This window comes from Prionailurus bengalensis, chromosome A3, assembly GCF_016509475.1.
Source record: "Prionailurus bengalensis isolate Pbe53 chromosome A3, Fcat_Pben_1.1_paternal_pri, whole genome shotgun sequence".
Lineage (NCBI taxonomy): Eukaryota > Metazoa > Chordata > Mammalia > Carnivora > Felidae > Prionailurus > Prionailurus bengalensis.
Window position 1 is genome coordinate 54,567,203 of NC_057354.1, and position 13,073 is coordinate 54,580,275.

At 46.7% G+C, this 13,073-nt stretch overlaps 1 protein-coding gene across 3 annotated transcripts in view; it reads right to left on the reverse strand.

Annotated features, from left to right (window-relative positions):
* Window positions 1–3,376: 3,376 nt before the first annotated feature.
* Window positions 3,377–13,073, reverse strand: part of NCK2 (NCK adaptor protein 2) — a 154,430-nt gene continuing 144,733 nt past the window's right edge. For all 3 annotated transcript variants that reach the window (XM_043603042.1, XM_043603041.1, XM_043603040.1), the window contains one exon: window positions 3,377–4,835. In XM_043603042.1, coding sequence (XP_043458977.1) covers window positions 4,641–4,835 — 195 coding nt within the window. In that variant the 3' untranslated portion in view covers window positions 3,377–4,640. The remainder of the gene's footprint in view (window positions 4,836–13,073) is intronic.

Here is a 13,073-nt window from a genome sequence, read left to right on the forward strand (position 1 = left end):
TGTATGTTGTCAGTAACATGGAGCACAGAGGGGTGGGCGTAGGCGACTTTCCAAAGGTTTCAAGCAGACTAGAACAGCATCTGAAATGTAGGCCCCAAACCACCTTCATCCGAATCTCCAGGGAGCATGTTGAAAATGCAGATGCCTGCCCCTTGCATCCTCTAAATGAAAATCTGAGTGGTTGAAAAACTGCATGGAACAGCATTGTCGAATGGTCGAAACTATAAATCTTCCAGGTCTGTCTTTGGAACAGCAATGGCCAGTTTCCTCAAAGCAGTGGGAATACCGTTTGTTGAAGAGGGCATTATGGACTGAATGCTTGTATCATCCCCAAATTCGGAGGGGAACACCCAACACCCCAATATGATGGCATTTGGAGGTGGGGCCTTTGGGTGGCAATTAGGTGATGAGGGTGGTACCCTCACAAACGGAACTATCGGCCTTGTAAGAGGCCAAAGAGCTAGCTGGCTCTCTTTCTGCCATTTGAGGAGACAACACAGTGTGGAAGAGGTCTGCAACCAGGAAGAGGGCTCTCCCCAGAACCTGACCGCAATGGCACCCCACTCTACCTCCAGCCTCCAGAACTGTGAGAAATCAATCTCTGTCGTTTATGAGCCACTTGGTTTATGGTAGAAAGTTATAGCAGCCCGAGCTGATAGGGGCAGAGGTTTTCTGAACACTGGTTGGGCTATTCAATTTTGGCCCCATACTTAAGGACTCTTGTATTGCCAGCTCAGGCTAAGAAACATAAAGGCTTCTTCACATGAGACATGGAGGGTGTCCTCTACCGCCCTCCACTCCTGCCAAGGAGAAAACAAAATTTTCCCCGAAGTTTTTTAGGGATGTGCATTTGTCAACTACTGAGGTACGAATGTAAGGGGAGTATGGTGCTCAGTATGGCCAAGTATGGCCTTGGAACCTGGGCTTCTAATGAAAGATGGGTCACATGTTCAGGATGAGGAGTTTCTTGGAACAGCATGTCCTCGAATACCTGAAGAGTCTAAAAAGTGGGAGTGGGTTGGCACTGACACTGCCCAGTAGGGACCACACTGAGGGTCTCACAGAGCCAGAGCTCTGCAGTGGGGCCCTCTGAGGAAGCCCATGGCTGGTGGATACACCAAAGAGTTCCAACAAATGAGGAAAAATGTCAAGGAGATTATGTGACACACAGCCAGTCTGGCACCGATTGGTGTTGTGTAGCACGTCCTACAAAGTTGGTCAAGGGTCCTACCCCAGCTAGTCCTCACATGGCCCTGTGAATCACAAAGATGGCAGGCAGTCCCATTTGCCAGTAAGGAAACACGTTCGGAGAAGCATACTCGCTTGAGGCCACAGGGTTAATAAAGATAACGCGGCACTCCTCCCACACTCGGCTTTGGCGGCAGCTCCCAAGTCTGTAAGTGGGACACCGCTTCATGGGAGAGCAGACAGCACGCCCGCAAGGTGTTAACACCTGAAATGATTGTATTCGTTACACGAATCACACACTAGCAAGTGAGTGTGGCTGAGTTCTCGTGAGAAACGGCCCAAACCAGCCCTGTATTTACCCAACAGTTTTATTTTAAGAGAATACTTCCAAGCTTTTCTACCCTCTCTCACGGTTCTAAACTTTGGTCTTAAATTAATCGGGCATTCTAGTATGGGGTGGTAGAAAGGGTACCAAAGTAGTTAATAAAGCAGTTGACACACAGGAACCAAAGACAAAATTGTACTGGCACCAAAAATACTGTTTGGAAATGTCAGTTTCAGTAGACCTAAAGATTCTAATTATAATTTAAGACTATAATTTGTGATGCACTTTGGGAGAAAACACAGCCAGTTTTAGCTCCCTAGAAACATGATTTAATGGCATCTGGCCTAAGTCACGTGCGAGGGCTTGGTAGTTCAGTACGGTAATTGAGCGGGGCTGTTGATGAAAAATGAAGGCACATTTAATGCAAACAAATGAGCAGAGTCACACAACTGTAAGATGACTGACCTTTATTGTCCTTTGCTGTCTGTGCAGAGGCAAAGGAACGGCAAGGCAGGGTGCGCTTGGGAAATCTCAGTCTTGCAGGAAGGTGATGGCAGAAGTCCCACCTGGACCGAGGATCGGTGGTCCACACTCCAAACCGCGTGGGGACTCTGCCCTGGCTGCCTTCCGCCACCGCCAACAGGCTCACACTGGGGCTATCAATCCACCCTCCACCGGGCCACCTGCTGCCACACAGGGATGCTGGAACCTTTGTACATACGAACCCTCATCTACCCCAGGCAGCTGGAGGACTTCCCATGGTGGTTTGGGACAAGACTGACGACGACTGTCAGTTTTAACTATAAGCCTTAAAGCAGTTGCTGAAGCCAAAATGTGTATCTGTCTTGTGTCCTTTAATTGCTGGTTTCTTCCTTAATTGCTACGTGTAAATCCAACTCTTTCAGCTATCCAGACACTCATTAAACACAGGGATTTTAAGCATCAAGTCAAAATGGAACACACAACAGCGAGACCTGAAAAGTCAGAAGGACTTGTTATTTCCAGGGATAAGGTACAGAATACACGTGCTTCGTCTAGACTAGCGATCCACACCACTCACCTGGATATATATTCTGATGTAACGGGGTACCCCAACTCCAGGTACCAGACCCCAAACTTCTAATTTATATCAAAGGCAACAAAGAGATACAAATCAACTCACAGAAAACAGGAATGGCAGATGAAGAGCAAACTCTCATGGGCGAGAGTATCTTATTTCCCTTGGAAGCCTTCCTTCCTGGGCTGGTGTTGGAAGGTTGTACCCCTGAAGCCTGATCTCTGGGTGTGCAACCCTGCCCTACCACGTACCAGCCATGTGACCTTGTGTACATACCTCATGCCTCACTTTCTCCATCTCTGTAAGGGGGATGAGAACAGGGCCGTCTCATGGGATTGTAATGAGGAATAAGTGAGGACGCATAGATGGAGCGCTGAACACGCACTCGTAATTAGCTCGCGAAGGCACAAATCCCGTTTTCCGGTGCCTGGCACATCGCGACCGTTCGAGATTCATTTACCGATTGAGCAAATGAAAGTAAGACCCGGGTGAAGAGAGAAAAGCTGCAGCTGAGAAGCGGGGCTGACGAACATTTAGGAAAACATTGTGTGACAGATAATTTCCAAAGAGTAAAGTTAAGACCAGGCTTGAGATTCTGCTTTCTCTTGGAGAGTTTCACTAATTCAAATTTATTATTTCAACATACAAAGATGTGGTGGTAGAAGAAGAAAACACACAAATAATAAATTTATTAGCCTCCTCTCTAAAAATGTTTTCCTGTAGGCACTGAGTGTTCAGTAAATGCTAGAGTGACTACTTCCCCGTATTGAGTCTGAGTTTTCCCAAAGATCAATACACACATAGTCTTCTCATAATACGTTTTTTATTACAATATCCAAAAAACTGAGTATGCAAGTTTAGGAGGTCTCGAGACCCCTTCTTCAGTTGTAGGAATGTGCCATCTCAAGACTGTATATTTCAACTATAAAGAAGTTCAAATGTAAAGAAAAAAATGCAATTTCTTCATAAACATTCTGTGTGTCTTTTACCTACCAATCACATATTCTCTTGTAAACCCTGAAAAATTCCCTGTAAAGCAAATAGTTCTTACACACACACACACACATATATATACACACACACATCCATAGATGTGTGTGTGTATATATATGTGTGTGTGTGTGTATATATATATATATATATATGGTGTGCGTGTGTGTGTGCGTGTGTGTGTGTAAGTGTATGGTAGCTCCCCTTCCCCAAAGATCAGCTGTTTTCCTTAATCATCTGTATTAGTGTCAACAAATGGCTACAGATACATATTACTTTGAGAATTAAATACATAATTGTGAAATTTAAACAAGCCGAAGGGCAAGAGGAAAAAGCACTATGCGGATGGCACATCTGGGGGGAAATGACCACAACCTCTGTCTTTCGGAGTCACTGGTCCGGCTTCTGCGGACGGACTTTCAAGGAAATTTCTTTTATTGCAAGCATAGCCCCGAAGGCACTGGAGTTTCCTCGCGACTGTCTCATCTGGTGGTTCTGGTGCTGCTACCCGCAAGCGCGTCCACTCTCCCTGGACAGTCTGGGAGCCATGCAGGGGCGAGGGGCACGGAGCCAGGGCTGCCAGGACCGGGGACCTCGCAGGTGCCGCCTGGCCGGAGAGGGAGCCCAGGGCCCGCGGACCCCGCGTTCGGAGCGTACTGTAGTTCACATAATTAACGGCAGCTTTGGTGCATTCAAACCGTGCCCAATGTCTTTTTCATGAGGGGTTCTGTCAGCGTGAACAACCCGAAGGCTGTTTTCAGTTGCACAGGAATAAAGTGAAGGAACATTCCTCCTCGCCTCCCGACCCCTGAACCTGGCCGGGAGGAGGGCGGCTGGAGAGTGGGTGGCAGGGCGCGCGGCACGGCAGAGGAGAGAGGCGAGTGGCAAACAAACCGACCTGCACGCGAAGATGAACGAGGCAAAGGAAGCCAAGAGACGATGATGAACCACCGGACGGAGCGGAGCCCGCTGCGGGAGGGCCCGTGAGCGCGGCTGCTTCTGGGGGCCGGTCCGCTCGGCTCTGGGGAGGTGAGTGCGGCCCCGAGGGCCCAGAGGTGGCTGGGGCTGTGGCAGGGGCCGTCACTGCAGTGCTCTCACGAGGTAGAGCTTCTCCCCGTGCTCGCTGGTGAAGATGGGTGCCTTTTTGTAGTGTTCCACCAACTCGTCCATGGTGTGAAACCGCCGCTGCCCGATGCAGTAGACATTGTCCACAAGCTGCACCTTGAAATGTTTGTTCTTCCCTGATGCTTTCAGAGACACGGAGAAGTCACTGGGCTGGGGAGGAAACAGAACACGAGTCAGGGTGGGCCACGCGCAGGAGACGGGGGATCGCCACCACCCGCAAGCACAGGAGCCTGGTCTCCTGCGGTGTCTTCTACGACACCTGACGCTGAGGATGACCCGGAGGCCATCCAGGGTTCACGTATCCGGACCTCGAGCAAAACTGCATTTTGCTTAGTACAGCTTCGGTGCCAAATAGATTTTAGTGTGAAAACTGGAGACTCCAGGGCCTGTAGGACACCGGTGTTAACCGGATGCCGAAGAGACTTGCATCTTTTCAAATTTCCCAACCTATTTGGGATAAACTGGGAATCTGTAAAAAGTGGATTTGTATATAGGCAGCAGCTAGAGATTTCCTTTCTGCTGACTATCAGAAATTAAGCCATCAAAAATGTTCAAATTCTAAGCTATTTAAAAATAAATACTTTAAGAGCAGTTGAAAACTCTGGCTTGCATTTTAAACATGGTTGGTAATATCCTGGGGGGGGTGGGGGGGTGGCTGTACTATGGTTTAAGCACAAATTTTCCTGAGAAACATTTAAATTTGTGATTATGTCAGTGCCTTGCTTACCTTTGAATACATTTTTAGAAAGATACCATTATTTTTATTAAAATTGGTCCTGCCTCTTCTGAGGCACTAAATAGCTGGCAAGGCTGAGGAGGGGAGTGGAAGGAGGCTCGCCTCCCACAACGGCCTCAGAATAAAACCCTACTGCCCACCACAGCCCATCGGGGCTGTGTCTCCTGGCCCCTATGCCTACAGATCAAAATGAAGGAGATGAAAGTATGTCCCACCCCTAGTGCCATTTTCACATCTGTTCACGTTGTTCTTTGAGCCATCCTGTCCCCCCACCTTGGACAACTATTCCTGTAAGGCTCAGCTATAAGGTTTTCCACCCGGGGAAGCCTCCCCATTCTCAATCAGAAGTTCTTCCTCCTCGTCTGTCCACATAGCATAAAGCAATAGCTTCCAGTGGCAGAAGCAGAGTGCATTCTAGTAACTTCTCTGTAATAAATAATTTACACGTATGTCTTATTCCTTCATTATGCATTAGGCCAGGTAGACCATGTCTTCTCCACCGCCACATTTCGCCATATTTCGCCATACAGATGGTGAGTGCCTACTACAGTTCTTTTTTTCTTTTTTTAAAGTTCATTTATTTATTTTAAGACAGAGAGACCATAAGCAGGTAAGTGGCAGAGAAGAGAGGAAGAATCCCAAGCAGCCTACACACCACCAGAGCAGAGCCCCAATGTGGGGCTCGAACCCATGAATTACAAGATGACGACCTGAGCCAGGATCAAGACACTTAACCGTGTGAGCCACCCAGGCGCCCCAAGGCTACTACAGTTGGTGACTGAATTCCTAAAGCAGGATTCAGTGTTCCCCAATACCCAGCACCTTCTTGCTGCTGAGGACCCACCCAGCTTTGTGTCCTTCCCACGGGGACAAAATGAACAAGCATCTCAGCCATTGTCTCTTACACAGAGTTTACAAACATTTGATACAAAGTGTGCCAATCTTGCAAGACAAGTGGAAATCCCATGAAGTCAATGACAGCTCAGGGAAATGGATGTCTGGGGACATTCAACTCTGTAAAAGCACCTCGGGGCTCACCCACCAGTCACAGCTGCTATCATAAAAGAATCAAGAGACAATTGTATTCATAGTTTGTATTTATGTATCCCTCAGTCTCAAACAGACCAAGCAGAAACAAACCTTTGAGGGAAAAGCCCCATCTTATCTCCACGCTTCATCCCAGGGCTTGATGTCCCAGAGGAACATCAAGTGGTAACAGGGTGAACCTTCAGGAAGACACAGGAAGAGTTCTCTGCGATTCAGCCTCAGGCTACATGTGATTTTCAGAATCATGGCCACTAAAGGGTCGGGGGTGGGGAGGAGGACACAGAACTTGAAGAGCATTTCCCACACCAGACCTCTTAGAAACAAGTCATCACGAACCCTGATGTCACAGATGATCCGGTCAACCCACCCTATCAACGTAATATTCTAAACAGCAAACAGCACAAGACAGCGTTGGTTCTAAGCAATCACTTTGACTGCATAATTCTCAAATCATGACTGTTTCGCAGGACTGAACTAGATAGATGCAGCCTAGCGTCAGCGTCCTCAGAATCATCGCCCAAGCTGGTGGCTGTGTACTGTTCTAAAAAAAGAACGGAGTGAAGCAGGTGCGGCCTGACGGGTACTCCACGCGTGAGTGAGGCCTGCGGTGTTGGCGTCATCGTGGCTGTCACAAGTTATTAGTCCTAGCGGATCAGGACACCACAACCGCGTGCGACAGTACATACAAGTTATGAACCACTCAACCCTCTCCTGAGGGCTTCACGTTTTCCTTAAAGCAAGGTTTAGTTTCAAGCTTCTAGTAAATTTCATTGAAATATATCTACTCTGGGACAGGAGTCTGTGTCTTTCGGAGAAGACAGAAGGCCACCTCACCTTTACAGTTTAGCACAAGCGGGGCCCTACGCTGGTTTTATAGATACTTCTCAATTCACAGAGCAGCATCGTCGTGGAGGCGGTACATGAGTCAGGGTCAGTACATGACAGACCCAATTTTCATTAAGCCACATGACCAGATGACTTTCTGACCAGGGAGATTTGCTTCTAATTTAAGCTCCTTAATGTAACATCATGGCACGTCACGTGTATGCGTGTGTTAACGCCAGTAAAACTGATGCAGCAGAGAAGGTAATTGTTAATTTCATGGGCTCTTGAGCAGAAACTAAGCTTAAAGTTAAGGACACAGAACGAACCAAGTTTATGTCAAGCAGGAATGCTGAACATTTGGGGCATTCTCAATGCATCCTGAGTAGAATTTCCAATCTACGAACTAAAACACAGTTACATGTTCTCACAACCAGCACTAAACGAAGCCTGAAGAGGAGCTAGACCAGTGGCTCTCAAGATGTGCTCCCGAGACCAGTAACGGTGGCAGTGTCACCTGGGAATCAGCCAGAAAAAGCAAATTCTCAGGCCTCGCCCCAGACCTGCTGCCTCAGAGACCCCAGGGTGGGGCTTAGCCATCTGTGTTTCATTGAGCCATCCAGGGGATGCTGAGACAGTTTGAGAACAGAAATGAGATCTGGGCCAACTACCAGCAGCGGTCTCAGATGTTCAGAGCCATGAGAAAAAGATATGAACATGACTGATGGGCTAAGTAGCCCCTCGAAGGAGGGAGCTCCATGGCCAATCTCACCTCCAGGCTGTGGATGCCTTCCTGATTCTAAGGAGTCCGGCCTCGGGGCGCCTGGATGGCTCAGTTGGCTGAACAACTGACTTCGGCTCAGGTCACTATCTCACCGTTTGTGAGTTCGAGTACCACAGCAGGCTCTGTGCTGACAGTTCAGAGCCTGGAGCCTGCTTTGGATTCTGTGTCTCCCTCTCTCTGCCCTTCCCCTGCTCATGCTCTTTCTCAAAAATAAATAAACATTCAAAAAAAAAATTAAGGGGTCCGGCCCTGCTTCAGACTTTGCTGTGCAAAGCTGCCTCGATGAAACACTGGGACACAGGTGGGGAGAATGCTCTAACATCTCTTTTCCTCAGTTTGGGCCAATTCCCTGGGCCCGACAGAGATGGAGAGGCTCCAGAGTCAAAACAACTCTGCCTCCAGAGAAAGCTCATGAGGCAGGGGAGGACCCCTGGGAAGGCAGTGCCACCAGTCTTGTCCACATTTCCATGGTCCTTCCAGGCTCGTTTTCTGGAACGACTTGGCAGACTTGGGTGAAAAAAACCATGCCACGCTCCCCTCGACCAGTAGTGCTGTGCTCTGGACCCTCACTTAAAGCTTGTCAAAGAACCTTAACGGGGTTTTGTGTGAATACCTACACTGAGAAAAGAGGACCCAAACAGACTCCAGCCCCGCATTCTCTCTCCACACACGCTTTTGTTTTGGGGTGTTACTGATCGGAAGGCACAGGCCCCCATGAGGTAGTAAACAAGCTTTCCATGACGGGGCCCAAGAGCGGAAGCCTGTTCAGTGTCCCTCCTCGGGAGGCCAATGTGTCGCAGCGATTGTGAGGTGGGAAGTGTGCCAGACTTGGGAAGTCTTCATGGTTGGTGGGGGTAGAAGCCGGCGCTACCGTTTTTGCATCATGGAGAAGTTGAGTGCAGGCATTCTTAAGAACGCCGCACTTCCACTGCAGGGAGGTGTTCTAGAGAAGTGCTCTAGAGAAGCGTGCACATGTGTACTAGGCTACAGGTTTAGGAACGTCCGAGCAGCATTACTCATAATGACGTTGAAGTACTAACACTCTTCACCTCCACCAACAGGAAAATGGACACATAGATGAGGTATATACTTCATCAAACAATGAAATCGATCTAACAGGGAAAAATCTGTTATAAGATGGCCAATAGGACTGATGGAGAAATTTCCAGTCCCCCACCGAAGACTCCACTTCCGGGTTCTTCTTCCTGCCCTGCTTGCTTCACGTGCCAAATTACTACTAATGCAGAATGCAGAAGTAACAGGCTACAAATTGTTCCCTCTGCTTACACTCGGGACTCAGACCTCTGGAGAGTGATCTCTGAGCCCACTGGTGTAACATAAACTTCCTGCCTTCCGAGATCTCCAAGTGCCACTTGGTTCTTCCGCCAGGTGATCCAGACCAGGTCCCATAACGTATCAACGTGGACTAAATAAATCTCATATAGTATGGACCAAGAGAAGAAAATGAGAAAACAATAGCTGCAGTATGATATCATCCACAGGATTCAAAAGCAGGCAAAGCTAAAATGGACTGTTTAGGGATATACACATAGGTTTAACCAATGATGAAAATGATTATCATAAAATCAAAGGTAGCAGTTATCTCTAGTGGGAGGCGTGGTGCAATCAGGAAGCTACTATGGGGGTGGGCAGGAGCTTCTGGAGTACCAGCAGTGTCCTATTTCCTGACCTTGACCTGGGTTAAACACATACTTCTTAAACGACATTTTCTGGGTGCTATGTGTCATAATGAAAAATGTTTTGAAGATGATAAATCTGAAGCTAGACCTGGCCCGGCTATCCACTAGTCATGTGGCACTGGCATTTACTGCTTCAAATATTGCTTCCCCCTCTTGCCTACCTCTCCTCCTCACCATCCACTCTTTTGGGACACCGGTTACGTGTACAGTAAACCTTTCAGTTGGTCCTATAAATCTCAGTTCAGCCTTCTATAACAGAATACCATAAGCTGGGTGGTTTAAAGACAGAAATGGACTTCTCTTAGTTTTAGAGACAAGGAAGTTAAGATCAAGTAGCTGGCAGATTTGGTGTCTGGTAAGGGCCTGCTTCCTGCTTCATAGATAACCATTTTCTCATGGTGTCCTCAAACGGCAGAAGGGCCAAGAGAGTTCTCTAGGGTCTCTTTTCTCATGGCACTAATCCCAATCATGAGGGCTCCTCCCACCGTATATCATCACATTGGGTACTGGGCTTCAGCATGTGAATTTTGCAGGAGATAAAGGGAGACACACACACACATTCGGTCCATAGCAAAATCTCTTGTGCTTTTCTCTTTTTTGTGTGTGTTTTAGAAACCTAAAATTTCTATTCCTTTGAGCTATCATCCCATTTACTAATCCCTTCTTTGGCTGTGTTTAATCTACTGTAAACCTACCAAGTTGTTAATTTCAATTACTGTATTTTTTGGTCTTATAATTCTCACTTTGCTCTTTTTGTTTATTACTTCTAATTCTCGACTCAAATTCATCTTGCAGAATTTCCTGAAACTACGAATCCATTCACTTTAAAAACCACACTTACACATTCAAAATCTGGGTTTCTGTAGGTCTGTTTCTATTCTCTTTTTCTCCCCTCTTTGTTTTTGGTAATTCAGCCTTATCTTTTGGTACTTTAATTTGAATGCTGCATATTGATATGAGGTTTGCAAGGCTGATACTGTCTTCCAGAGATTTATTTGCTTTTGCTTCTCTACTCAGTGAAGGTAACACAGAACACTTTAATACAATGAGGAACAGACTTAATGACAGTGTGATTTATTTCAGGTTTGCTTTGGGCTTCTAGTATGTAGAAGAGTAGTAGTTTGGAGAGTCCATACTAAAGGCCTGGCTTTTTTTTTTTTTTTCTGGGGCCATGACTCCTTGGCGGCCCTGACCTCTAATTTTTGCCCCCAGCACCATAGGCTCCTGAAAGACTACTTCTTGGTTGCTTTTTGTTTGTTTCAAGGTTTTGTCCAGCTTTTCTAGCTGTTTTCAGCAGAAGTGTTAGTCTGTAAGAAATCAGTCCACTATGACACAGGTAGAAACTGGTCATGTGACATTGGGCAAGTCGTGATTTGTTCAGACTCTAGGTTTCTAGTACAGTTACACTAACTGAGAAGGAGGACAGTTGGTTGTATTATAGGCTGTGGAACCAGGCTGCCTGGGTTCATATTCTGGCTCCTTTACCGACTAGCAACACAACCTTGGGCAAATTTCCCAATGGTTTGCTGCTTCAGTTTTCTCAACCGCAAAACAGATAGAATTCCTGAAACTGGAAAGAGACTGGAACAGTTTAATAAACTACAGTCATGTCAGGAGTACAACATCTTTGGGGAAATATTAAGCGAACACCGCCATTTAGGGGCTCTTCTTTAAGTTTGTTTCATGAAACTTTATAAACACAGCAATCAGCATCTTGCCAACTTTTAAAAGATTTCTTTCGATTAGAATCTCTGGAGAATACTTAACTTTCCAAACAAACTAGAAGAGGTCTATCTTCTATTGCAGAAGCATCACATTAAAAAAAAATTAAAAAATTTTTTTCAATGTTTATTTTTGAGAGAGAGAGAGAGAGAGAGAGAGAGAGAGCGCACGCACATGAGCAGGGGAGGGGCAGAGAGAGAGGGAGACACAGAATCCGAAGCAGGCTCCAGGCTCTGAGCCGTCAGCACAGAGCCCGACGCGGGGCTCGATCTCACAAACCTCGCGATCGTGACCTGAGCCGAAGTCAAAGGCTTAACCAACTGAGCCACCCAAGCGCCCCCCGCCCCCGCAAAAAAAAATTTTTTAATATTTATTTTTGAGAGAGAGATAGAGCGTGAGCTCTGAGGGGGAGGGGGAGGGGGAGGGAGAGAGGGAGACACAGAATCCAAAGCAGGCTCCAGGCTCTGAGCTGTCAGCACAGAGCCCAACATGGGGGTTGAGCTCACAAACCGTGAGATCATGACCTGAGCTGAAGTCAACACTTAACTGGCTGAGCCACCCAGGCAACCCAGAAGAATCACATTTTACTTCACTAGTGATCACGTGGTCATCCTTGTTTACATCTGTCTCTCTTACTACGCTCCAAGCACCTTGAACCAAAAGGCTCATTTCTAGTTCATTTTTACGGATGCTAGAGAAAAAACCAGATCCGATACGTAAGCACTCAATAGGTAGCCGCTGAACTACCTGCCACCAATTATCTTTGAGGTCTCCTGATTTCCAGCAGAGGAAAAATAAACATTACCAACGTGACAGCTACTTGTTTGCTCCTTCTTTGAACAACAAATGGTAAAGCCGTGTCTCTTGAATTTTGTCATTTTTGTACTGTCGCCTTTCTTATAGTCTTGTTTTCTACCTGGAGTACCATATTACTTGTCTATTGGCTGTGTAACAAATCGCCCCCAAATTCAATGGCTTAAATACGGTGAACGTTTATACTTGCAATTTCCGTGGCTCAGGAATTTGGAAGTGCCTTAAAACTTGAGCTGGAACCACTCAACTCCTATTGGGCTACAGTCAAGACATCATCTAAAGACTTAACTAGGCATTCAGGAGCTGCTTCCAAGAACCAGGTTTGCTCGCATGTACCAGTCAGGAGCCCTTGAGTCTCTTCACAACCTGACAGCTGACTCCCTCAAGATCAAGAGATCTGAGAAAGAGCAAAGCCACAATGTCTTTTACAACCCAGTCTTGGAAATCACCTAACATCACTTCTACCACATTCTGCTCATTAGAAGTGAGTCATTAAGTGCAGTTCCTCCCGAAGGGGAGGCAATCAAGAATTTGTGGACATCTTTTTAAGCCATCACAGCTACCATGTTTGTTAAACTTTCTTTGGCTGCACTAAAATCTAACTACATACAGTCTTATATTTTCTTTTCAATTCTGAAACATCTGCCCTCAATTCCCAATGTCCCCCTACCCCCTTTCAATTCCCATCTTTGAGATTCCTCCCATTATCCACATTTTCTTCCCTTTCCTTCTCCAAACACTATACTTACTTGGTTCCATTTCTC